The sequence below is a fragment of the Penicillium angulare genome (assembly GCF_028827245.1).
Source record: "Penicillium angulare strain IBT 27051 chromosome Unknown utg000004l_segment0_segment0, whole genome shotgun sequence".
Taxonomy (NCBI): Eukaryota; Fungi; Ascomycota; class Eurotiomycetes; order Eurotiales; family Aspergillaceae; genus Penicillium; species Penicillium angulare.
Window position 1 is genome coordinate 1359780 of NW_026623163.1, and position 25683 is coordinate 1385462.

Genomic DNA, 25683 nt, shown 5'->3' on the forward strand with positions numbered 1-25683 from the left:
CAGCCTATCTTAGTCTGATTACCAGATGGAAACTCCTGATTTGCTGCAGCTTTATCGTTCAATCTTACCCAAGGAAAGACGGCCCCAATGTCACTGTCACTGTCACTGCCATGATGTCGGTATCTAGTCCAAGTCCGATTGGCTCATGTGATCAGTTGGGGTCCTACATTATCCGCAGGTTGCCCCCTAATGCAAGAGATTATCTATTCACCCCAATGCGCCTGCCTAAGTACGGAGTAGAGTTTCCATAAATCGATAATATACTTTCCTTTTCGTTCTGAAATACCAGTACATAAAGGAGTCTTGGAACCTTTCCAGAAGGAGGATATAATATCCTTCGATTTCGCCGCTTTCCTATTTCATTTCATTTCCCAGGTTTTCTGTCAACCCCTCATGGTCTACTGAACAAAATGGATAGCATGCTGGACGCCCATCAGCGGGATTCCCCTGCCTCTTCCAATCAAAAGAGTCTTAAACACGATGGCGGCGAACCCTACCAGTCCGACCCGGTAGCCGCAAATGGCCATCTAGAGGCATTGGGCTACGAGCCCGAGCTTACCAGAAATCGGTCAACGCTCCAAGTCGCCTTTATGTCTTTTGTCCTTGCATCTATTCCTTATGGTCTATCTACGACATTTATCTATCCTCTCGAGGGTGGTGGTGCCGTGAACATCATATGGGGTTGGCTGATGGTCTCTTTGATTATTCTCTGCGTGGCTGCCTCTCTAGGTGAAATTACTTCTGTATACCCGACAGCTGGAGGTGTGTACTACCAGTCATTTATGCTTTCTCCGGTTCGTTACCGAAGAATTGTTGCTTGGACATGTGGTTGGTCCTACGTGGTCGGCAATATCACCATTACTCTTGCCGTGAACTTTGGGTCCGCCCAGTTCATAATCTCCTGCGTCAACGTTTTCGAGAAATCGCCAGGTGTAGGAATCTTCGAAGCTTCAGCCTATCAAACTTTCCTGATTTTCCTAGCCATCACATTCCTATGCAACGCAGTTTCCGCGCTTGGGAATAAATGGCTGCCCCATCTCGATGTAAGATTTGTTCGGCTTTCAATTTAATTTCTCAACTCACACCGTCACTAGACATTCGCGATTTTCTGGACTCTTGCAGGAGTCTTAGCCATTATTATCTGTGTTTTAGTGATTGCGAAAAACGGGAGACACGACGCCAAGTACGTCTTCACAAGTTTCGAGCCTCGGTCAGGCTGGCCGGTCGGGTGGTCATTCTGCGTCGGACTTTTACAAGCTGCATATACTACATCATCAACTGGAATGGTTATATCGTGCGTATTTCCCTGTCTTCTCTGCCTCTTATATGGAAGACTATACTCATTTTTCACAGGATGTGCGAAGAGGTTAGAGAGCCATCTCGTCAAGTCCCAAAAGCCATCATCGGCACAGTCATCTTGAACACGATCGCGGGTCTCGTGTTCCTGATCCCAATCGTCTTTGTGCTTCCAAATATCCCAGAGCTAGTTGCACTTCCATCAGGTCAACCTGTCCCCAGTATCATGAAATCTGCCATCGGCAATTCAACTGGTTCATTCCTGCTTCTTCTCCCACTGGCCGTCCTTGCTCTTCTCTGTGGCATCGGATGTACCACCGCTGTGTCGCGATCTGTATGGGCTTTTGCAAGAGACGGTGGTATCCCTTACTCCAAAAAATGGAAAAAGGTAAATCATACTCTGGATGTTCCTTTTAATGCGATGATGCTCGGTATGGTAGTTGAGATTGCTCTTGGTCTTATCTACTTCGGCTCAAGTACTGCATTCAACGCTTTCTCTGGAGTTGGTGTCATCACTTTAACAGTGAGCTACGCGTGCCCTATCGCCGTGTCATTCCTCGGGGGCCGCCAGCAAATCAAGAAGGGAAATTTCGATCTCGGAACACTCGGTGTCGTTTGTAACATTGTCGCTTTAGGTGAGTTTGAAAAGTAATGGATCCTTTACTTATACTAGAAATGACTGACCAAACCAAATCTCAGCTTGGAGCATCCTGGCGGTGCCTCTCTTCTGTATGCCCGCGGCTATCCCCGTTACTGCAGAAACTGTCAACTATGCACCAGTCGTGTTTGTGGGTTTCGTTTTGATAGCTACAGTATGGTATTGGGTGTGGGGACGCAATAAATACGTTGGACCGCCAACTGTTGACGATGCGGTTATGGATATTCGACACGATGGACTCTGATCTAGAAATCATCATGGCTGTATATGAGACGTACATTCGTTCCATATTATTTGTATTTAGCCCATTAGAAGCTATAATAACCGATTTTCTTGGGCATTATTCAATCATTTCCCTCGATCTGGTGTTGGAGAAACTTAGTGATCTGGTCAAAGCCTTCGGGTTCCTTGATCCAATGTCCATCTCCTTCCGCTCCAGTAAATTCATTCCGCTCTATAGAGACCCCAAGGTTCTGAAGTATCTGGGTTGCTTGAATACTCAGTTCAACGGGAACCCAAGTATCATCAGTGCCATGGCTCAAAAAAACAGGAGTAGATAGCACCGATATATCAGCATCGTCACATAATTTTGGGGTGTTCAATTCAGCAATGACGTCCAGAAGTAACTTCGAGGCCTGTCGTTGTTTACTTAACGCGTCCACTACGTTAAAAGTATCATCATATCCTTTCAATAGGTCCTCTACCTGTCCAGCAAATGGCAACCAGCCGCAAAATCCCAAGACACCCCCCAGTGGACTCTGAAGCTCTGCTGGTCCGCAAATGAGTGACCATAGTGCGATCGCCATCCCCTGGCTGATTCCCCCAAGGTAAACACGATGAGACTTCCCGCCCAGTTGCTGAATTTCTTGGTTCAACAAGTCTAGGATGTAGAATACCGATTCTCGGAGACCCTCCACTTGTGACTCTTGTCTTTCTTCAATATGATCGAGCGAATATGCGTCAAACCAAGATGGCATCTCTTCTTGAAATCGTACATTCCATCGCGAGCCAGAGTTCGGGAAGACCCAGCGCATGTGTGGTAGACTTTCTGGTAGAGTTTGGCCCTGCGAGTTCACAGAAGAGAATAGGTCCTCGGCAAACTCGGCCCCATTGCTTCCTCGGCCATGTAAAAAAATTGCTGTTTGGATATGTTCACCATGCGGGTGTTGAATGTGAGGCTCAGGAAAATGCATATCGGCGCTGTGGTTATGAAATGTAGCTGTATGCTGTATGGGCAGTGTGAATTTGTGTGAGAGATAGATGGAGCAGAGAATCGAGGTATCTGGAAGCCTAAGCTATAGCTCTCTCGAAATCTTATCAAAATTATATGAAGTGCACTGTTAGGTACACAAGCTGCAAGCAGTTGAATATGTTCATTAAACTGCGTACTGGTATGTAGAAAGCGCCAAACGATGTGCCCGAAGGATGCCAAAGGGACAAGAGCCGCACTGATCTCCACCTTGACCGCTTAAGCGCTGCCAAGATTAATGGGGGAGCGCAACAGCGAGATTTCTAGCCTGAAGCTCAATATGCTCGAAATATCAAGGAGCTTCGTACGGATAATAAGATTATTGTAAATGTTCAATAGTACTAGAAAATCCATAGAATCATTGTCCTCTATCTCATCTAATATACGCCTGATGCTCCAGTGTTGTTGTTTATTGATTAGTCATGTGACGTCAAGCGCGTTTGTTTACATTTCGAACTTCTCGCTTCGACCGAAGCCCAACATCCAACCACTTGTCCCAATCTCTGCTCCACTCCTTCTGTCCATACCTTCCCTCGACCTTCCATTTGATCCCATTCCAAATATCTTCAAATCTTACTTATCCTCCCCATTGCCATGGCGGTTCGGCGTTCCGCTCGCCTGCGTACCCAGGCGTCTCCCGATGTGCGTGCCCTAGCAACGCCCGAAGAGAGGGGCTGATGATGTCGCCGGAGTTGAATATGATGCAAACTAACACAACAATGTCTTATTAGAGTGACGAATCTTCCCCACAGCCAGATAGGACCACGCGACTTTTCTCTGTTGAGGAACGCGACGAGACGTCTAGCAATGATCAGCCCATCATGCGCACGCCTGTCACCAAGAAAAGCACCCAGATACCCCATTCCACACAGTCATATCAGAAGGTCACCGAGGCCAGAACCCCAACAGGTCTGCCTGCTGTTCGTCCATCTTTAGAAGATATGCATCCCAGCAAGGCACACCAGAGCACCACCAAGAAAGTTGACTCTGGACTCCTTCTCGGCTTCAACCCCATTAAGAAAGATGCCAATGGAAATGTCGTGAAGGATGGCGTGAATGAAAACACCCCCTCTAAGACCAAGCCTTCTCCCGCTGCTAGTCAGTACGGCACGCCTGGATATGAGTTCAAGTTTGGACAAGAGTCTCAACTCAGCGATCAGGCGAAGCAACTGATGGACAGAATTCGTGAAGAGGCCAAGCAGACTAGAGCGAAGATGGCACTGGAAAACTCGAACGGACAAGAAGAAGAGACTCATGAGACCCAGGTTGAGCGGAAAATCGCAAAGCCACGAGGCCAAGCCGGACGTTTCAGTGATGTGCACATGGCCGAATTCAAGAAAATGGACTCGATCGCCAATCACGCTTCGTCTTTCAGGGCAAGTCCCGGTAAATTCCAGCCTGTGACGAAATCTTTGAAACGCACAAAGTCCAAGGCTCAGTTGGACGAACCGGAGCCCCAAAACTCGTCTCCGTCACGATCCTCCTCCTCCGCAAAGCGATCTGCGGTGCCTACGCCTACTGCCACCGCCACCGCCAAGCGTGCCAAACCCAACCCAACAGACGATGCACCAGAGGATCACCCTGAAAACGGAGCCGTTCTTAAATTGGAAGAAGCTACGCCCAAGAAGGCCGCCACTCCCAAGGCTAATGCAGCACGGCCCCGCTCCACTATTCGAAGCTCTCTCATGACGCCGACCAGGGCCTCGATGGCACGTTCCGCCTCCGTTTCTCTTAGTCTCAAGGCTCCCAAAACATCATTGATTCCCTCGTTGGCGCGCTCCCCCACTACACAGGCATTAGCATCTCCACGGACTCCTCGAACTGAGTTCAATCCTCGGTTCAAGAGTAACTTGCCAAGTATCAGCAATCTCAAGTCGATTCTTCGCAGACGTCAGCCATTGTTCTCTCGCGATCCAGCCAAGATTGCTGCTGGGACTCACGCAGCCGCCCCAGACTTCAATCCTGATTTACTCTTCGCCGGACAGGCTGAATCGACGGGTGCCGCCCTCTCCCCCTCGCCGAAGAAGCACGTCGAATTCACCCCAAGTGTCAAATCTCGTCATCAATTATTAGAGAAATCTCCATCCCGCTCTAAGATTCCTACCACTCCGTCTCGCTCTAATCTGTCCGAGATTTTCTACCCAACTCTTCCTACTCTCACTCCCGAACGAAAATCCACTGCTGAGGATACAAACGACAACGAAGCCCAGTCTCCCACGATTCGCCATGTCCGCAAGTCCGAAGGTTGTGACTCTGCCAATGTCTATCCTGAGCTCCCTGTGGTGGCACACGGCATCTCTCATGGACTCAGCAACAAGAAGAGACGTCGATCCGACGTTGATGATGATGACGATGTTCCAAATGCTGAGGATACTGAGAATGTTCCTCCCGCCGATGCCCAGCCTGACGAGCGCAGCACCAAGCGAATGAAGGCGAACCCACCAACTCCAAGCCCTGTCAAGTCTCGCCCTATCAAGACACCTGTCCGCTCCGTATCTGGTCGGGTCGGTAACTCCGCAAGCGCAAGTGCTAAGAAGCGTCCGGGAATGTTGAGTCTGAGTCGCTTGAATATGCTCTCCAAGCCCAAGGGACGAGCCTAAATCTCCTAGGTCTCATTCCGGTACAAATGACATAACGCCTGGTGCGTGACTATCGGACAAAATGAGCCAGGCCACTGCTATCTGATCCCAGAGCATGTGGTCCCTGACAAGATGTCTTGCCAAACGACTATTTCTTCTTCCTCCGTCGTACTTTTTTCACTGCCTATTGCTGTGCCTCTAGGCGGGCCTTTTCTATCTTCTTGTTCTATGTATCATTTTATTACCTCTCATGGCTTCAGGCCATGGTTCTTTTCTTTTTCTCTTCTTTCCGGTTCCTTTGTCTCGGCTTCACCTGGTTTGTGTCTTTTGGTGTTGAATCATTTCGACGCCTAGGTGTGGATCTATGGTTTGCTTTTGCCAGACAACATTCAATCTAGGCATGATCGGTGGTGTTCCTGTTTTTTCAAAGTCCCATTTGGGTTGCCTTTTTTGATATCTTTCTTTCCATTCGCGAGAAGCGAAGTCCCATTGCAGTCCTGGCTCTGTGTGCTCTGCCTGTGCGTCATCCTGCTCCAAGAAAGAGCCATGATCTTTCGGCCGGGCTTTCCATGCTTCGGGAGATGCTAAGTTGGGAGTGACTTGAAACAAGAAGGCTTGGGATGCATCGTCTCTGCTTATGTATGACATAATGACCTTCTGCAAATTAATTGCCTTTAAAATCAAACCTTTTTCTTTCTCGCGTAGTATGTAGTCAATTGTTGTTAAGGGAGACCTCGTAGATCGAAGTCCGCTGAGATCGCAGATCTATCAGTAGACAGATGGTACCGCTATTCCAGTATACTTCTTACACATCTTTTGGGGTTAAGTGCACCGTGATTAGGACGAAATACATTTAAGGAATCCAGATAAACACCGAAGCGTAAAGAGGAAATTTTCTCTATTTACATGCAAAATTCGTTGGTCATGGGGGCAAGGCAAGCTAAAAATACACGAAGAGGTTCAAAGTAGCATAAAGCGCAAACAGCATGGTTAAAGTTGAATCAGCCACGAGGCTAGAAGCGTAGAATGGGAAGGTGAGGATTAATAGTCAATTATTAGCGAATTGCTCTTCGAGAAGCAAAGTGAATGATGACGTGAGACATGACATGAAATCGTTGGGATAAGAGACAAGGTCAACGGACAAGACAAGATGACAAGATGCTCCTTATCGAGCTGGGGGTATCATAACGGGAAGTTGAAAAGAACCACAATATCAATGTATCGACTTGGATCAGTTTTTCATAGTCGCCAGGAACGAATCCAGGTTGTATTCTTCCTGGTATTGACGATCGTCCCAGAGCTCGCCCAGGTCATCTAGCCAGCCCTTCTTGCCCTTCTCCTTGACTTCACCATCAATGTCGACCATGTCTACTTCGTTGCCGGTCTGATCACCTGGTTTCTCAGCTGTATCTGCCGTTTCGCCTAGATTGAACAGATCAAGCAGTTGGTCTGTGTCCATTGTTCCTAGACCGGCATTTTGTTGATTGACCACCGTGGAGGCGACGTCGATCTTGAATCGTTGTAGGCTGAAGAGTAGTATGTTAGTAAAATAGAACGGAAATTGTGTCTTGAATGTGACTTACTTCAGGATCTTCTCCTCAAGGGTTCCTCTTGTGATCAGACGGTATACATTAACGACCTTCTTCTGGCCGATTCTGTGAGCGCGGTCCATGGCTTGAATATCCTTCTGTGGATTCCAGTCATGCTCAACAAATATAACAGTATCTGCTCCTGTCAGGTTGAGACCTAGACCACCAACACTAGTGGTGAGAAGCAGGACGTCGTAACTGGGGTCGGTGTTGAATCGGTTGACGATATCCTGGCGCTTGGTCGCTTCAACACCACCATCCAGGCGAAGGTACTGAACAGATGGTAACAATTTCTTAAGAACATCGTTTTGGACGATGTCCAACATTTCTTTCATTTGACAGAAGACAAGTGCACGGTGTGGGCTGACATAGCTGGCACCGGTATCGAGTTCGCCCTCAGCTGGGCTGTCGACACCAATGCCACAGTCAACTAGCAGGTCACGAAGAGCAGAGAGCTTCGGAGCATGTGATACATCACGGATATTAGACCGCTTAGATGAGAGGTACGTCTGTACTTCATTGTACTGCTTGTGACCATCTTTGACAACCAGAGCGGGCGAGTTACACAGACGACGCATGTACTGTAGGGCCTGGAAAATATGCTCCTTGTCATTTCGCTCCGTACTGCCAACCTTATCTTGGAGTTCTTTCTGCTCCTTCTTCGAAAAGTCCTCGAAGAGCTTCTTCTGGAGGTCACTGGGATCGCAGTAGTAGTTTTGTATGATCTTCGGGGGCAGGTCATTCAGCACCTCTTCCTTCAGACGACGCAGGAGGAATGGCAGAACTTGTTTGTGAAGCGCTTCAATTGCCAAAGCACCGGCCTCTTGCTCCTTTGATGAGGATTTGCTGAAGCGGCTTGCCGCAATTGGCTTGGCAAATCGGTCGAGGAAGACTTTCTCGGTACCGAGGAATCCAGGCATCAAGAAGTCGAATAGAGACCAAAGCTCAAGAACGTTATTCTGAATAGGTGTACCAGAGAGAATAAGGCGGTGGTTGCTCAGTAGTTGCTTAGCAGAAAGCGTGATTTTGGCCTTGGGATTTTTGATTAGATGACCCTCATCAAGCACACAATAATTCCAGTTGATGGGGTTGAGAATTGCATTGTCATTCCTGCAGACATCGTAGGAGGTCACAATGATATCACTTGTAGCAAGCTGGGGCTGGAGTCTCGCTCGTTCTGCTGGAGGTCCGACATAGGCAATACATTTCAGGAAGGGGGCGTATTGCTTGACTTCCTGTTGCCAATGTCCGGAGAGGGAAGGAGGGCAAACGATCAACGAGGGAAGTTTGCGAGAGTCGGGGGCCTGACTCTTTGAAAATTCTTCCGCTCGCATGTGATGATCACTAGCGACGATACAAATGGTTTGAAGTGTTTTTCCAAGACCCATATCATCGCAGAGAATACCATGAAGGTTATAGCGATTGAGGAAGGCCAGCCAATTGACACCGTCCTGTTGATACGGACGAAGCTCTGCTTTGATGGCGACGGGTATCTCGAAGGCTTCAACCTTGCGCACGTCCAACATTTGGGACATGAACTTCCGCTCTCTATCACGACCCTTGAGCAGCTCCTCAGAGAAGCCAGGTGGGTCTGGAATACCAGCCTCCAGTGGTACAAGTTTGACCAGTGTGGCAAAGGAAGTGGTTGCCAGCAGACGAACGTCATTATCCGAGTCGCTCATACGGCCGAGAACAGGGACGACAAGGAAAATGACATAGGGGAGGATGTCATCTTCCATGACGTGGATAAGATGGTAGATGCATTCAATCGCTCCTTGGCGATGATGAACATCTAAAGCGCGATTGATTGTTGGGAGGACATTCTCTACCAACATGGTCATACCTGCCACGGTTATAACACTACAGATTGTAGCGAAGCATTTAGCCGCTGCGTAACGAATCACCGACAAACGACACTGCAAGCCCTTGGCAACAAGTGGCATGAGACCATTGACCCAAGGATACAGACCAGAATCGAATTTGGGGAGGAGGGCACGGAGTGTAGAAAGACCGTCCACAACTTCTTGGCCGAGCTCGTTCTCGGGGTTCGCGATGTCTTCAGGCAGTTCACCCGCTAAGGCATCATTCAATGGGCGTTCAATCAGTGCCGCAAGGTTTGGTACCTTCTCCAACAGCTCAGCGCCAAATTTGACAGTGAGTTGCTCCAAGGCATCCTTGGCACCACGGCGCATGATACGAGCTTCTTTAGCCTCGCGTTCGAACTTGGCAGCATCCGGGTGATCGCGTCGGTCTTCTTCCTTGCGCAAGGACAAGATTGATTTCTCTAGCTGGGCATTGTGAGCGAATTCGGGGGTCTCCGAGGTATCCACACAGCAGTATTTAACGAGGTTTCCGATGATCTTGTCAACAGGTCCACGTTTGGTAGCTGCAGTATAATGTTCGATGAGGCTTGCAACGGCGGTTGCTGACCGTTGTTGAAGTTCAATATTCTCTTCCTTCTTCACGCTATCCATCATACCCTTGATTATGTGACCAGGGCGCTTGGGAATATCACCTAAGGCGACCAATGCACCTGCGGCAGCTGCTATGACCCGCATGTCACGCTGGTCTTTGATACCAGAGGCATCGTCGACAGCGGTTTGCGCAGTGTTGCGAGTGTCAGTCAACACTTGAGTGGCAGTGATACGCTGAGCAGGTGTCAAGTTCTTCTTCAGGCGGTCAAAGTCTGGGCCCACGAGCTTCACGGCATCGGCGAGTGAGAATGCATTAGGACCAGCCTCGGGATCGCCTTGCACCACGACAGCCAAGGTTGGCAAGCGGGATGGCATTACATGTGCGTGATCTCTGAAGATGTTCAACAAAGAGTGGCAGTGGGCTCGTGCGACCGTAAGGTAGCTTGAAATGTCCGAATACCATGATGGGCGGTCGCCTTCAACAATTGGGCGAATCTTCTCTGTGAGTGAGGAGGTGTATTTGCTTTCCGGTCCAGTGAAGCGAGCATATTCTTCAATGATCATAGCCGAGCAAAGCTGGGAAGTAGAAGCTGAGAGACTGAGGCCATCCATGATTTCAGACCAGAAACTTGGGAGTTCGTGCTTATCCCATACAGAAAGCAATTCTCCCAAGGCTCTTGAAGCAAAGATCTTTGATCGAAGCATGGTATCCGCTCCGATGAGTTCGATGTCTCCAGACAACATGTGGCCATCCACGTTGTGGGTGGAGGGAGTAGGGGCTTCCTTCTTTTCTGACTTGCGACGCCGGCCGGGTTTGCCTGGCTCCGGTCCACCAGTAGCAGGGGGCGATATTTTTGCCGGTGGCGGTGGTGGTGCGGCAACAGAGAAGGGGAGGCCAGATGGTTTGATGAAGAGGGTCGCATTGATTGGAATGGGGCTTCGAGGAACGCCGAAAGGACCAAGCGCAAGCGTAATAAGGGGCTCGATGGAGCTTGCAATTTCAGTGTCGGCTTTGAACCACCCATGGATTTCGACGGCCTTGAGCAATTCTGACCAGACTTGAAGAGATAACTTGAGAACACCTTCATTGCGTTCCACAAGCATATTTTGGAAAATCAAGCGCAGTGCCTTGCCATCTACCCAGTTTGTGCTGTCTTCCCCTTCTAGTTTCAGGAAGGTCATGAGGGCTCGAAGAACAGCTGAGCGAACGCTTGTGATGGTGTGTCGGAGGAAGGGATATAGACGAGGGACTAACTTGCCGAAGGAAGCCTCCGGGTCATCGGCTGCGTTCGCCTTCATGGCATCAAGCACTTGATTGAATGTGCATAGCTTGGCAAGCAGGTCCATGACGGATCCTGTACTGGCACTTAGATCGTCTTGAAGATTGGAAAGACAGTCCCAGACAATATGCATCAAAGGTCCAAGAGTACCGGCCCGTGATGTCACGTACTCTTCGGCGATTGGAACAAGGGTGGCAGCGCTGACGGCACGAACATCGTCATCGAAGTCGGCTAGGCCTTTCATGACAGCCTCGAGGACTCCATCCATCATATTGGCATCGTTCACAAGTAAATCTTTGCGAACTGCCACCAGATATCTTAAGCCAATCATGCCGCCATGACAAACCTCCCACACTGGTCGATCCAGTCCAAGATCAGTTTGCATGATAATTCTATAAAGTGATCGGTAGACTAGTCGAACAGACTTTGGTGACAGATGAGACAAAAGAGCACCAAGTGTCTGTCCCACCGTTTCTCGAATGGGAGCAACTACATTGTCGGAAATATAATCACCAAACCGGTCTAGCATGAGAACACAGAGCAAGCGGCAGGCGAGATCGTCCAACCATTTGCGATTCAGCGTGTCGTTTTCAGCCCGAGTTTTGCCTTCCATGCGACCTGCAGCTGCACCTTGAACCCTAATAACCTCACGGAGAGCCATTGCTGCACCATGCCGGACCTCCCAGTTCGAATCAAAGATGTCGATGGTCAAGAATTCGCACATGCACTCCAAAGGCCAGCCTGAGCCTTGGTCCACAAGGTCGGGCTGAATAACAGGTCGCTCGGGTGCGATTTCGCCTTTGAACTCTGTGACAATTTTTTGATCGTCGTCTTCGGCCGATTTTTCAAAGTTGAAGTAGTCTGGTTTGCTTTCTCCATTCTGATCATTGCCGTTTTCTGTCTTAACAGGGTGGGGTGTTGCGGGGGCGGAGACGTTTTCTGATGGTCGTCGGGAAGATAAGTCTACTACACGAACTTTGCTCGCGCCCATTTTGGCGTTCTGTTTATTCTTTCGCTTGAGCTGGTTTAATTGGCGCTTGCTGAGCCCCGAGTCTTCCTGCTTGGAATCTGGTGATGCAGGCTGCCGAGATGGCACATCAGGGATGCTATTATCCCGCGAAATAGGAGCTACTGTAGACTCTCGCTTTGGTAGGGCGGGAGTTGCGAGTTTGGGGGCTATCTCTGGTATATCAAGTATTTCATCCTCGATATACTCTCCGGTCAAGCCTAGGCGGCCTGTCAGCGTCTTTTTCTGATGTTGAAGACGTGCAGCAGGTTCCATCGATGCCAGTGAGTATTCATACTCTTTTCCGGCACTTCCCAGTAGTCGTTTTCCATACTTCAGAACGGAGCCAATGTCCAATGTATCAAAGTGAAGGAACCCATCCACAAGGGCAAAAGTCTCCTCTGACTTAATTTCGGACTTGATCTCCACATCATCCTCGTCGTCGGCTGCAGATGTTAACGGCAGGCCATCGTCTTCATTCGGGTCAAACACATCTGCATTTGCCACAATTAAACCGATTGCCCGAGCCGCAGCAGTTCTGGTATCCCAGGACTTGGATCGCAAATATGGGAGAATGCGACCCAAGAGGTTAAAGAGCTCATCGGGATGTTGTTTTTGTACATCGGCTAGTTGTTGAGCTGCTGTATTGCGAATCAACTGAGTGCTTCCGGTCTCAAGTAAACTGTCAAAGAAAGTCAGCATTCAGAGAATCCTCTCAAGAATTCATACACTGCGATGAGAGTAGTTACTCACGTGACCAAGCGGTCGAGTCTGTAGAGATGTGGGTCAGTATCACGTGTTTGACGCGTCGTCATTGGCTGTATGAACTTACCGGGAAGTCATGGCGGGCCGTCACTCTGATCCCGAGTGAACAGCACCGCCAGAATTGATGAAATGAAACAAATGAAAGGAAATCTAAGAGGTGAGGAGCTTGATGATTATTAAAGCGTACTCAGCTCCTCTCCTTGGCCTGCGAAATGAAATGAATAAAAAAAAAAAGACAACGCCCAACACCGGAAGCCGGGAGCTGACTCAGCAGTGAGGATTTAGATTCAGTACACAAGAGCGAGATTCGAGGTCACGCAGCCGGGTTTATATCATTGGGGGGCTCTGGATTCGCGCGCCGGTCCATGTTTGGGTGTGTGGTGCTAGGCCAAATCGGGTATAGTCGTGGTTGGGCCTCCACTCCCGGGTTTGCTCGGATCACGTGGTCTACGCGTTCGATCAGAGATTTAATATGGTGGATTTTAGCTGCTCTAGGACAGTGATAGAGATTTTTTTTCTGGCTTCGGTTATTCTATCCTAGCCTCCAATACACTTTTATTCCCAAGACTTGAACATGTTTACATAGCCCATCGTAATTTTAAACCCTTTGGTATCCTCAAATGCTGCATCGAAGATGCCAAGACATGCCAGATGGCCTTAGGACACTCGAGGATCCCCCTGATGATCGCTACTATGTAGTAAGGGATTACTCGAGCATGTCATTCAACGACAATAATTTAATGTCTTTGATCGCCCAAAAATACGTGTAGACATCCTATATGTGTGTGGCATATTCATGTAGACACGTTTACTAATATTATCTAGTACACGGCATCAACTTGATTTAATGGAGTAAGCTGTCATACCCATTACTAGCTACTATGTGCCTCACCAATGAACAGGCATATATTGCAAATGCGGGAACTATATATTTTCATATACATGACATAAATCAAGAGGTTACACCCAGAATTTCGGCATAGATGCTCAATAACTACCTATCAACAATTGTTTTTATTATCATTTTAAAATTCTTACTTAGGCAGGATTATTCTAGCACTGACTTTTAGAGTTGGTTGCATCATTCCGCCTGCATCGAAACCTTGAAATTAAAGCTGTTCCAAGCTTCATCCACATTTAGTACAAGATTAGAACCTCGCAAGTTCTAGGTCTTGATATATGAAGGCACAATTGAACAAGCGGTATACTGTGAATCGATTTCCATAAATTGATTGCAGAGTCATCTGGTTCCCTACGAATGCAAGGTTGTCTTCTGTGAGCTTGTTCCGAGGGAGAGGTTCAAGTTGATACAGAATCTACACATAAAGACCTAAAAAGTAATACGTAAACACAGCTTGTCATGGATCCGGAGTATCATTTCAAACACGAGACCAACTGGTCACCAACATTGAGTATTTCTGTACAGTCACAGGCACCCGGACGAATGATCCGGGGCAAAAGCAAGGAATCACACGCATCAGAGAAAAAGATAAATATCACGCCCTTGGATTTTCTTCAAAGCTATCCATTTCACCGTTGTGCCAGCACTGCCGCGGCTTCCTCTTCCTTTCCAAGCAGACCCAGGCTGCGAATCTGCTCTGCCTTCGGGGCATTCTCACGAGGGTGGGCAGCCTCGGCCTTGCGGTAGGCGGCTTGCATCTTCATTGTACGGAGGGCCTAGATTCAAATCCAACAATCAGAAATGTCCTTCATATCTTCAAACAGTTCACGTATCCCCCCTTCGAATGTAGCAATACATACCTCCTTGCGGTGGTGAAGGCACTCGTAGTAATCCTCCAGAGCGGGCGTGCACTTCTTCTTGCCGGCTTCACCCTCGCCGGAGTTGACAACGTAGCATCCGAGAACTTCTTGCCAGAAGGGGTAGCAGCGGTTTTGACCTAAAAACAAACATCACAGGTCAGTCAAGGTGAATTGGTGGGGAGAAGAGGGTCTCGTCAAGATGTGATTCGGCTCATGATGACCCCCGCGCAGGGTCCGCACGGCAGATAAGGATGGAATGTTAGTACGTACCGCCGTTCAAGCCGTATCCAGAAGCCATTTTCGAGTGTTAGAGAAAGGAATTGGCAAGGTGGTGGGCGGAAAGACAGCAGAGAAGGTGGTTAGATGTTCGCGGATGCGACGCTTTCCCTTTCGTTTCCGACATGGCCCGTGCGCTCCACCGTACATGTTACCCGCATCCTCAGCTACGTATACAGATCACTTTGAACCTCCGGATTATTGCACTTCTCTCCCTTAATCGCCATGGCTGTGGAAGGGTTATCAGATGCCCATGCGATACTGCTTGCGACACACCTCTGTACAAGCGGTGATATAACCGATCTCCCCGTCTTACGAGCGCAATACCCCCACTGTTTTCCTTTGGAACGCCTCCTACGCATCATCTTAACATTCCTGCCTGAGAGCATAGAGCCCTCGCAATATGTCGACACCCTTCAGCAGCTGACCAGCGAATCGAATAATGCGGACCAAGACCGAGAGATAGATACATCAGCCGTGAAAGACTTCACAGAGTTAGAAGCAAGAAAGCGTGTGCGGAAGCTCCGTCTACGACCTCTTAAGCAGGACGGCGAAGAGGAGGAGGGTGTCTCTGACCCTTTGACTCAATTTATAATTCACCGCGCGCATTTGATAGATACCGAAACCTCCCTCCAACCACTCGTCCTCGATCTTCTTCACCCCTTCTACAACCAACAGCCAGCGCTTCGGACGTGGCTGATCTCAAGCCTGCTACCGGCTCTTCGACTCAATTACGAATACTATCCGAATCGGGACGAGACATTATCACTGGAAATTTTGGAGTCGCTGGATGATCAGACCGCGGTCAATGTTTTGCTGTCTATCGCTGGCCCAGAGAGAAACGATATGGATCTCGTTACCAACTTAAGAGGACTTATTGGCCCCTGGCTCTATGGAAGCAACAGATCAAAGCGACGCAGATTGAATGAAGCAGCTCAAGAAAATTCGATTTCTTTCATCCAGGAAACACCGAAACCCAAGGCTATTGAGGTGGCCGGTTGGGAACATGTAAACCTGTGGCTTTTATCGCGCAGTCTGGTGGACTATGAGAGTGTGGTCAATGCCTTTATCAATTGGAGCGGACCTGAAGATGTTGATATGGGTGGATATGATGAAGATGCGGGTCGAATTTCATCAGAGACGTCGAAAGAGTTATTGAATCGGTACGGCCAGTCCGGTTTATCTGTGATCTATGCACAGGCAAATTCATCCAATGATCTACTCGAGGGATCATTTAAAATTCTTTCGCGAGTTGCTGAGCTGCTTGGCCTTGAGGAATTTTCATACCTTTCGACAACTGATTCTGCCCTTCCAACTGTCGATTTCGACACCGAGTTGATTTCCTCCGCATCACGAGCTTCATTATTGCAAAATGCCCTCATGGCGCCGCAAAATACATTAACGACACCATCGCCTTCCTCTATATCTTTTGCCAGCGCTTTGCTTCTCTCTTTGCGCATACTGACAGACCTGGGCCACGTTATTCCCTGTCGCGCATTAGCGAACATGTGTCTTCACAGCAGTAAGGAGATACAGATGGCGGATTTGCAGAGCGTAGTGGCATCTACGGTGAAGCAGCCTCGATCATCTAATGATTGGCAGACTGTTCGCCAGAACTTATTATGGCTCCGAGATTGGCAAACAGAGGACTCCGATAATGGCTGGGAAGGACCATTTACTCACCAAGGTCTATTCTGGCAACTATCGCACGATATCGTTGAAACAGAAATCTTGAAAGCCCTCATTGAAGCCAAAGGTATGAATATCAGAAACATCCTATATACACATGTATACATTTCTAACTTGTTTGCAGAGTATCAATTGGTAGTTGATTTATACATTTCGTCGGAGAAGGCGCCACTTACACCTACCCAAGTGGAAGCTGCAGTTGTGGAAGCCATCTTCACAGCCTATGACAACGCAAGCAATGGCAACCGAACTCGAGGCGGCATGAAGAAAGCACAAGACATGTATGTGATCCGCCATCTACCCTCTATCCAATCTCTGACACAAGCTAACTTACCCAATCAATAGTCTTCAATCATTCCAACCTCATTTCCACGAATCAGCCCCTCTAAAGCAAATCAACGCTCTCATAGCAGCAACACACGCTCTATCATTCTACTCACTGACACTCCAACACGGCGTCCCCTTCCAACCAGTCAGCATCCGCGTACACCACGACCCAATCTCCCTAGTAGAAAAGGTCCTCGAACAAAACCAAAAAAGCTACACAAAGCTAGACGACCTCCTCTCCATCGGCCGCAACCTAGTCTCAGCAGGCCTACCACCACCACCACCACCACCACCACCAACCTCGGAACCCCAAAACATCTCAGACGCAAGCATAACAGCCGAACGCCGCATAACTTCCCTCGCCATCTCCTCCGCTCTAACATCCAACGACTTCGGCACGGCCTACTCTTACATCCTCACCCGCCTAACATCCCCAAACACAACACCGCCATCCTCATCCTCAAATCCCGATGACATAACCTGGCGCGCAGTCTATAATGCAGGCCGCTACCGCTGCACAACACCAAACGCAAGCATACCTCTAAGCAAGCAAATCCACCACCTCTCCCAACGCATGGAACTCCTCTCCCTAGCCCTAACACTAACTCCAACACCGGATCCGTTGCCCGAAATCCTCGGCGCCTGGCGCCGCTGCGACGAGGAAATATCCTCTCTTCGGGCCAGGGAACAAACAGAGGAAGACCTCTGGGACGCAAAGGGCGACAGCCTCTCCTCTGTACCGGGTGGTTTTGGGCCTTCAGACTCAGAGCGCGATGCATTTGATACGGCGCAGCAGCGTGCGGCTAGACGGGCGCGTGCAAGAGCTGCAATGCCGCATTCGCATCCTCATGAGGCGCCTATGGGCCTATTTGAAGTTGCGAGGGGTGCGGCGATGGCGTTGCATAAGAATGCGTCTTCATTGAGAGGCAATGCTGGTGCTGGTTCTGGTCCTGCTAGAGCTAGTGGTGGTGAGGGTGACGGAGATGCGTTTATGGATGATGGTGAAGGACGTGTGAGGAAGAGAGATATGGTTAGTAATATGGTTACTGGGGGGTTGGCGAGTGGGATTGGATGGGTTTTGGGTGCCGACCCGGTGAATCGGTAGGGTTTATTTAAGATTTTGTTTTAGTTCTCTCTCTTTCTGGTGAGGGAGTGCCGTATGCCATTTGTATTTTGTACTTAGGTATATCATGATAGCGACGATGATATTAGCGCTTGTTTTGTTTTGCGATGAGAGTCATTAATTTAAGACATACATCAATTTATATTGGATCATGAATCTTCAATATGCTTCTAGAGTTGGTTTGATTTGTTTCACGAGATTACTGAGCCTATCTAGCTCTTACAAGACCTACAGTACCGAGGCCCCAGTCATTACTTACACACTAGTAGGTGGCAAGTAGCAAATTGATATCACCACATGGCGTAGAGGTAAAGAGGTACCCAAGCATCCAATTATCGATATGCATTGGCCCAAGCAAAAAGAAACAAAAGTAAAAAATAAAAAAAGATCGTTCTTTACTAATGCCCAAATCAAGATGTTCACACGAAAAGATTCAGCGGTGAAAAAAGAGATAAAAGCAGTATATGGCGGTAATGAAGAATGATATGTCCAGGCTCGAAATATGACAAGAGATGATGATTTGGAAGGGGGCGAAAAAGGAACAATATAGGTCAAAGGAGACTTATGGAAGTTATGGAAATTGGAATGGAAAAGGCATTGAAGAGAACAGGCAAAGCATGAGAAGATGCAATGACAATAATTGTAGGTATCGGGCCGTAAGGATCGTACGTGGTTAAGCATAGCCAGATCAAAATTCATATCGATGTCGCTGAGAGATGAAAGCAATGACAGGGTATGGTATGAGGAGACAAAAATGATAGTCAGCTTCATCGAGTTCCTGCCCGGACGAAGCATCATGACCAAATGGATGGACGCCAACTGTAAAACAGAGAACAAAGGCAAAGGAGAAGACAAAAATGCTGGGATGGGATGTAGGGGGGAGGTTGTTTTTGAGTTCGTTCTTGACAGCCAGGTCAATCCTAGGGTCCAGCCACTCATGCTCAAATGTATTCAAAAGGTGGGATCCTAGAAACACAAAATTTCAAGACAGGGACTAAGGTGTAGCAGGAGCAAGTGCTTTTAGTTCTTCCAGTCCCAAACCTGTGCGATGAAGTTTGCCATATTGACCTTTTTGGTCTTCATATCTTGCATCCAAGGATGTTCCAGCATCCGCCAAGGAGTTGCTCGTCGAGGAGGTTCTTTCTCGAGGCTATGAGAAGTTGAGTTAGAGAGGGAAAGATATGAACATGAACTCAGCGAAACATACCAGCATTCAATAAAATATTTAAAGTTGTCTGACCACTTAATCTTGTTCTGTGGTTCGTCTTTCAATTTGGGGATGGGTTGGCGGACAATGTAGGTTAGGAGATCTATTAAACCTGCGCGAGGCTGCATTTCAGTGCCATCGGCAGGGAAAGGGAATCGATGCTGCGCAACTTCCAACAAAGTCACACCCAAGGACCAGACGTCGGAAGTGATGGTATAAGATTGTCCAGTAATTCGTTCTGGAGCCATGTAGTAGGAGGTACCGATAAAAGTATTGGCGTCGCCTTTGGTGCCAAACTCGCCGCTGACACCGAAGTCGCAGAGTTTGACTTGACCGTTACGGCAGAGAAGGATATTGGAAGGTTTGATATCTAGAGAATGCATTAGTCATTTGATCGCGATTATCTTCCTTTGAGAAAAGGAATGCATACCTCGATGGATGATCTTGCGGCTATGCAGGTAGGTCAATCCATTAAGCACACCCTCTGCAACCTTTCCAAGAACCTTTTCACCAGTTCGGCCACCCAGTTTCTTCACTTCTTTATAAATACTATCGAGACTGCCACCTTCGCAAAATTCCATGGCGATAGAGATTGTACCAGATGTCTTATCCATAAAGGCACCATAGTAGAGACAGATGTGTTCTGATGCGCAATCCTTGTTGAAGTTAAGTTCACGAACAATCTGCTTCTTTACATCGGGATTAGGGTCGGTAGTGATGATCTATCGCGACGCGGGGTTAGTCATTGTTGAACAAATTGGAGAGTAATCTGCAAGAGCCACTTACTTTCAAAGCAAAGACAGTCTTGCCATCCTTCAATTTACACCGAGTGACAGCGCCACCAGCACCTTCACCCAGACTGCCCAACTCAACGACCTTCTTTTGTTCACTAGCTGCGTGCCAACCCTTATCATCCAAATCCTCGACATCGAGTGGTCGACCCTTCTCAATGCTCAATTTCTCCAAGTCGAAAGTGATGGCGCTAGCACCATCTTCACCTTCTAACTGTGAACCGCCTTCATTATCGGAGTTGAAGGAGCTGATCGCAGAGGAAGGATCAGAGCCAGACTCACGGAGGCCCCTCGCGACATCAGCCGTCGATACGGATGAGTTGGCAGAGATCGGACCATTACCAGCACCATTCCCATTTAAGAGAGGTTGACTATGCACGCCCAGTTTTCCTGTAGACAGAGATAATGCTGGAGGACCCGGACGGCCGGTAGATAGTTTCCCTGTTGATAGAGATAATTGTGGAGGGCCAGGACGACCGGTGGATGTATAGTTTGGCTGCTGCGGGGCATTCTGGGTGATCATCGGAGTTGCCAAACTAAGGGCAGGGCGGAGAGCAGGACGAAGAGCAGGGCGGGAGGGAGCAGCGATCGGTTGCGCGGGTTCAGTCATGACGGGGACAGCATTGCCATTGACAGGTTTGACGTTGGGGGAAGGGGGAATGCCCAGTGTGAGCTTGGGAGCTCGGGGAGTGCCGTTGTTACGCTGATTGCTAGGGACCGGGGTCCGCAAGAGCGGCACGGAGGACGACATGTCGAGATTGTTCTGCCTATCGCCAGGCAAGAACAACTCGTTCGGGTCAGCCAGGGTAGCCACAGTGTCGATGGACGTTTGAAATTCCCTGGACAGTAGCGAACGTTTGGGGAGGAATTAAAAGGGACAGGCGAGCGGAACGAATGTGCAGGGGGGGTTGGTGGGAAAGAGAGAGGGGAAAGCAGGTGACTCGGGGCGAAATGCGCAGGAGAAAAAAAAAAACGCGATTTTGGTTGTTTGGTTCCACCTGCCAAACCACGGAGATATATCTGAGAAGATGGAGAGGATGATGGATTCAAGATTCACGATATTTCAGCATGAAGCTTGGTCCAGATTTCTCTATTCTTTCCTTGATAGCCAAGATCACCACGAATATTAATAGACGGCAACACAGCCGCCGAGTGGGACAGGGCGACGACAAGATCGGGTCCTACGGGCGATGGTGGGGCTGTTTCAGAAGGCGCCTTCAGCTGAAACATGTAGAGAAGCACAAGAGACGGGAAAGTAGGAAGACGAGTTGAGTCTACGGAGTCTACGGACATCTGGAGTGTTATTCTTATTCTCGCTTATGATAGAATGGACGATGTATATGGTACCATTACGAGGCAAAAGTAATCTGGACCCTGAGTTACGTATGTACCTGGATACAAAGAGACGTTAATTTCCAACAATCATGGATCCCTAACGACTAAATTCTCCCTAAGAACCATGGATCGGACCCCGCGAATTGGACGTATGAGAGGATATACATGTAGGCCTGGAACCAAACGATTCCAGCTTGCATTACCGCATCGAATCTAATTTGCAATTTTAAAATCCAATACTCACCTTGCGAGTGCTGTCATGTATGCCTAGCTGTGGCTTTGCTGTCCAAGTTGCCGCTTTAATGGACTTTGTACTCTCGATAGACAGTCATTGTATACATAGTGTAGAATCCAGTCCGGGTATTCTCAAGGATGCGTATTTTATCACGTGATATGTGATAGAGAGGGACATGTGCATGCACAGCATTACACATGTATCCTGACGAATTCAAGATCAGCGGGGACAATTGATTAAGTCTCCTTTCCTTTAGAAGGCTTTGAGAAAATTCGGTGAATTTACAGTCTTAATTGTCAAGTCAAGCTTCAACAGGGTTCCAAGGTATATCCCGAGGTCTCTACCGAGTATATACTAGTAGTTAGTAGGTATGACAACCAACAATCAACCAAGTACCAGTCCATGATCCCTATTTATCCCTGATGTAAAAAGCGGCATGCAAAATCACCCAAATAGCAGCAAACAAGCCACAACCAGTTGGGCACCAGAACCAATAGGAATATATGGTTGCCTTGAAGCCGCAAATACTCTTCTCCGGGTAAAATCCCCACTTGACCCCGGCCAACCACCATCCACTATGATATTGGTGGCGCTCATCGACATCATTGCTAACTCACAATCAGGATATAAGTCCCCACTTACTCTACACGTAGAAAGGGAAAACCAACAATTATCATTACAGTATACCAAAGCCGTCTTCGAATCGCAGTTCACGAGAAACCAACAATTCACCATGTTGTACCGAGGTACCACGGTACATGTACATCTGGCCCCTCTTGCCCGGTGTGATTATGTGCATTGGGCTAGTTTGAGCTCACATAACCAACTGACGTACATAAGACGTACCAACAGTAGCTGTCACATGTACAGTAGAGTAGATAAGATAGACAGACAACTTGGCTCCTGAGTTCTAGGGCTGAAAAATCTTGGCACATCCAAGCTGACAGCTCAGAATCCTTCTACACATTGAATTTGAGGAACCAAAGTCCAACACCCCTTGATGGGGGCGAGTCAGCTCAGGCGCGAAACTTAATTAAGCCTGGCCTGTGCCTTAGCCTGAGCCTGAGCCTGAGCCTGAGCTGCTGTTGACACAGCGAAAGTAATTTGATCAGTTGCATCGTGGGCACATACATACTTGGTATAATTCAAGGGCCGCTGATCCTCCTACAATGCGTCACTATGACTGAGCCAAGTAGGATTCAGAATTCAATCCATTCATTCGGTTTACTACTATCACAGACATACTGTACACCGTATAGGCATTGCGACCTCTTACAATGGCTGTGCTAGACTACTACAATCAATCTCCCATCAAATCAACCTTACTTTGCATGAAACATCTTGTGGCTGAGTGTGGCACGGCCAAGGTTTCGGATCAAGACCGTTGAACTTTGAGCTGGGACGCTCGGCACTTTCCACTTTCCACTTTCCACTTTCATCTGGGGCTGGGGCTGGAGTTACTGTAATCGATAAGCATAATCCACTCTTCGGGATACCGGTACATGTACAGCCACAGATCTAAAATAGCAATTCCCGTTGGTCATCTGAAGCCATAGAGCAAGGGAAGCCACACTCGCTCTAGACGTCAGCCCTTGCAGCCTCGTCTGGCTATACCAAACCTTGCCTCCGTCACGATACCCAAAGAGTTGGCTATGACGCATTGAGGGTACTTGTACCTTGATTGCACTGCACGCCTTACTCGGATGTGAGGCTGGAGGTCTCGACCAAGGAGCTAAGCGTTTTTGGCCATGCGCTGCTGTGCTTGCGAGGAGGGTTCGCTGAATCACAGGCTGGCCTCTTGTGTCTCTGAATACAGCATGCAGAGGTGCTAAGGGGTTCAGGTTCAGAGCCGACTGCGTTATTGAAAGTGATGCATCATTCCCAGTGCATACTCATTCAACTGCTCCCCTCGACATCGAATATGCACAGAACCGCGTTGTCAGTTTTTCTATATGGCGACGGAGGGAAAGCAGACGCGTGGACGACACAAGTGGATTCGATTCGATTTCGCCGGCAGATCATCGGTAGAAAGTATTCGTGTTCGGGTGCGAGGTCCTGAATAACGATCATTGTCTCTGCTGTTCTGCTCAAGGTCAATCCTTGCGAATTGAGATACCATACATCACCATATCAAAACTTGGATCATGTTCTGCTCCTGCAGTGAAAAGCATCCATGGTGGAAAAAAAACCCAGCAAGCGCTCCTCGTCAGACATGGTCGGGTACCGGACCTGGGTCGCGCCCGTACCTGATCTGCAAAGCCTGCAGAGCAATGATCCTCATCTCCTTTCACGCATGTATATTCTCCATCGCCAAGAACCAAGCGCAATGGGCCGCAAAACGTAATGGCAATAAACTGGTTTTTGAATGCCGGTTTTCACATCGATTTCCATGGTCGCTGTGTTGTCAAAAGAAAGTTTATCCCGCTGGGTTCGTAAGTACTCCGCACAGGAGTACGTATTAACAAACAAACAAAAACAAAGAAAACTAACTAGGGCCATTACGGATTCACGAAATGTCAAGTGTACATAGCCGACGGCACTTACCCCCTTCTTCTTTAGCAGACATGGCAGCCACACCGATATGGATATGGGGTACAGTCTTTCCACACCGTACATGCATGGACAAACCGCCATAAGGTCTGTGCTAGATCTCGAACTCGAACGATTTTGTTTTTGAGTATGAGATCCACTCGGGACTATTATTATCCATCCCTTAATGCTACCTCCCCCTTTTTCAGTGTAAGTAAATGTACGGATACAATTAAACAATACTTGGCTAGGCTCCGCAGTGCTAAACATAGCATCAAATAAAGTACGATGCTTGGGAAGGAAATATCGGTCAACGAAATGAATAATAGACCGGATCGAGGCCCGGAAGTCTTTCAAAATCAGCGCTATCAATGAAAAAGGGGGTCAACGGCAATCCAGTGAGATCGAACAAAAATCAATAGTTGAGGAATGTGGAGTCTGGGGGCGCCACGAGGCCTTCGGGCTTTCTTTGAACTACAATACAACATTCCCCTATCATGGAGCCAACTAGACAAAAGACACAAAACGATGAACTTTAGAAACGCAAACGCGCACGCGCACGAGACCACGATTGGCAGGTGAATCATATCCCTGCAGGCTATGGTCGGATACAGACTCGGTTCTGAAGGTCTCGACTCGAGCAGCCGAACACGCTGATGAAGATCTTCATTGCGCACAGATTACCAGATTGTTACACATTTACAAACAGCACAGTTTGGATTTTGAGATTTTCAATATTTAGCCTTTTAGGTAGGATGTGCTGTACAGCGGAAGTGCCCCGTGTAGGTACATAATGGGTAAGGGTAAGGGGAAATCACCTAACTGGGAACGCAAATCATGCACACTGCAGGGACCTGACCATCACGCGTTACCCCCGATCGGCGCACGCAATGCCCATTGGCTTCAATCCACTCTTTGACACTGCGACTGAGAGAGACTAACTGTACGGTACTCGCTCCGCCCCCAGAGATCAAGAGATCAAAGCTTACAAGCTTACATTCTAGACTAAGCCATCTCATTGAAATGACAAGCGCAGGATTTGATTCGCTCCTCCTTTAATCGGGATTTAATTTGGATAAGCACCGTCAAGCAACGGACTGATCTAGTAACTTTACTAGCCGTTCAGGGTGAAGGCTCGGCGTAACGAGTAGGCTAGGCCCACGGCAAATGCATTGATAGGCTCTGTTTCGCTTAACAATCACATTGGGGATTGGGGGGTTTACAGTATTTTCATAATTTTTAATTCCAAGGAAGCGAGACTCGGTGTATGACGGAGTCCAAGACAAGACAAGACCGGGTTGCAATCGTGGGGGCTCCACTCGGACAAGAAAGAAGAGGGTCTCGGTGTTGAGACGCGAATAAGGAATCTAAATACGGCATACGGAAGAACAAGCTTGGAATTGAGCTTATTTGTTACCTGTGTACTCCGTAGTCAATCCGTAATGATTAGGATCATTAGGATCAGGGGTTATTTAGGAGGGGGGCCTCATCTCCTCCCAATCTATGAATATTGTATCCATTAATATCCATCGGCTGTGGCTATTATTAGGGATATTGAACCTTGGGCTTTGCCG

At 48.2% G+C, this 25683-nt stretch overlaps 8 protein-coding genes across 8 annotated transcripts; 3 read left to right on the plus strand and 5 right to left on the minus strand.

Moving 5' to 3' along the window:
• Window positions 1-410: 410 nt before the first annotated feature.
• Window positions 411-2198, plus strand: N7478_004450 (uncharacterized protein; the record flags this gene model as incomplete). The annotated part of the gene is made up of 4 exons (XM_056920664.1): window positions 411-1043; window positions 1095-1294; window positions 1354-1931; window positions 1996-2198. 4 exons carry the CDS (start codon window positions 411-413, stop codon window positions 2196-2198), a joined length of 1614 nt encoding a protein of 537 aa, XP_056778701.1.
• Window positions 2199-2298: 100 nt separating this feature from the next.
• On the minus strand, window positions 2299-3147 carry N7478_004451 (alpha/beta hydrolase; the record flags this gene model as incomplete). The annotated part of the gene is made up of 1 exon (XM_056920665.1): window positions 2299-3147. The coding sequence occupies one exon, from the start codon at window positions 3145-3147 to the stop codon at window positions 2299-2301; it is 849 nt and encodes a 282-aa protein (XP_056778702.1).
• A 650-nt stretch (window positions 3148-3797) lies between these two features.
• On the plus strand, window positions 3798-5803 carry N7478_004452 (uncharacterized protein; the record flags this gene model as incomplete). Its single annotated transcript, XM_056920666.1, has 2 exons — window positions 3798-3845; window positions 3935-5803. The coding sequence occupies 2 exons, from the start codon at window positions 3798-3800 to the stop codon at window positions 5801-5803; spliced, it is 1917 nt and encodes a 638-aa protein (XP_056778703.1).
• A 288-nt stretch (window positions 5804-6091) lies between these two features.
• N7478_004453 (uncharacterized protein) lies at window positions 6092-6430 on the minus strand (the record flags this gene model as incomplete). The annotated part of the gene is made up of 1 exon (XM_056920667.1): window positions 6092-6430. The coding sequence occupies one exon, from the start codon at window positions 6428-6430 to the stop codon at window positions 6092-6094; it is 339 nt and encodes a 112-aa protein (XP_056778704.1).
• A 583-nt stretch (window positions 6431-7013) lies between these two features.
• Window positions 7014-12914, minus strand: N7478_004454 (DNA-binding ATPase; the record flags this gene model as incomplete). The annotated part of the gene is made up of 4 exons (XM_056920668.1): window positions 7014-7308; window positions 7366-12753; window positions 12825-12842; window positions 12904-12914. The coding sequence occupies 4 exons, from the start codon at window positions 12912-12914 to the stop codon at window positions 7014-7016; spliced, it is 5712 nt and encodes a 1903-aa protein (XP_056778705.1).
• Window positions 12915-14366: 1452 nt separating this feature from the next.
• Window positions 14367-14895, minus strand: N7478_004455 (uncharacterized protein; the record flags this gene model as incomplete). The annotated part of the gene is made up of 3 exons (XM_056920669.1): window positions 14367-14513; window positions 14598-14734; window positions 14868-14895. The coding sequence occupies 3 exons, from the start codon at window positions 14893-14895 to the stop codon at window positions 14367-14369; spliced, it is 312 nt and encodes a 103-aa protein (XP_056778706.1).
• Window positions 14896-15098: 203 nt separating this feature from the next.
• Window positions 15099-17994, plus strand: N7478_004456 (secretory pathway Sec39 family protein; the record flags this gene model as incomplete). Its single annotated transcript, XM_056920670.1, has 3 exons — window positions 15099-16629; window positions 16687-16843; window positions 16908-17994. The coding sequence occupies 3 exons, from the start codon at window positions 15099-15101 to the stop codon at window positions 17992-17994; spliced, it is 2775 nt and encodes a 924-aa protein (XP_056778707.1).
• A 1038-nt stretch (window positions 17995-19032) lies between these two features.
• Window positions 19033-20761, minus strand: N7478_004457 (dual-specificity mitogen-activated protein kinase kinase; the record flags this gene model as incomplete). Its single annotated transcript, XM_056920671.1, has 4 exons — window positions 19033-19162; window positions 19220-19589; window positions 19650-19941; window positions 20006-20761. The coding sequence occupies 4 exons, from the start codon at window positions 20759-20761 to the stop codon at window positions 19033-19035; spliced, it is 1548 nt and encodes a 515-aa protein (XP_056778708.1).
• Between the last annotated feature and the right edge of the window lie 4922 nt (window positions 20762-25683).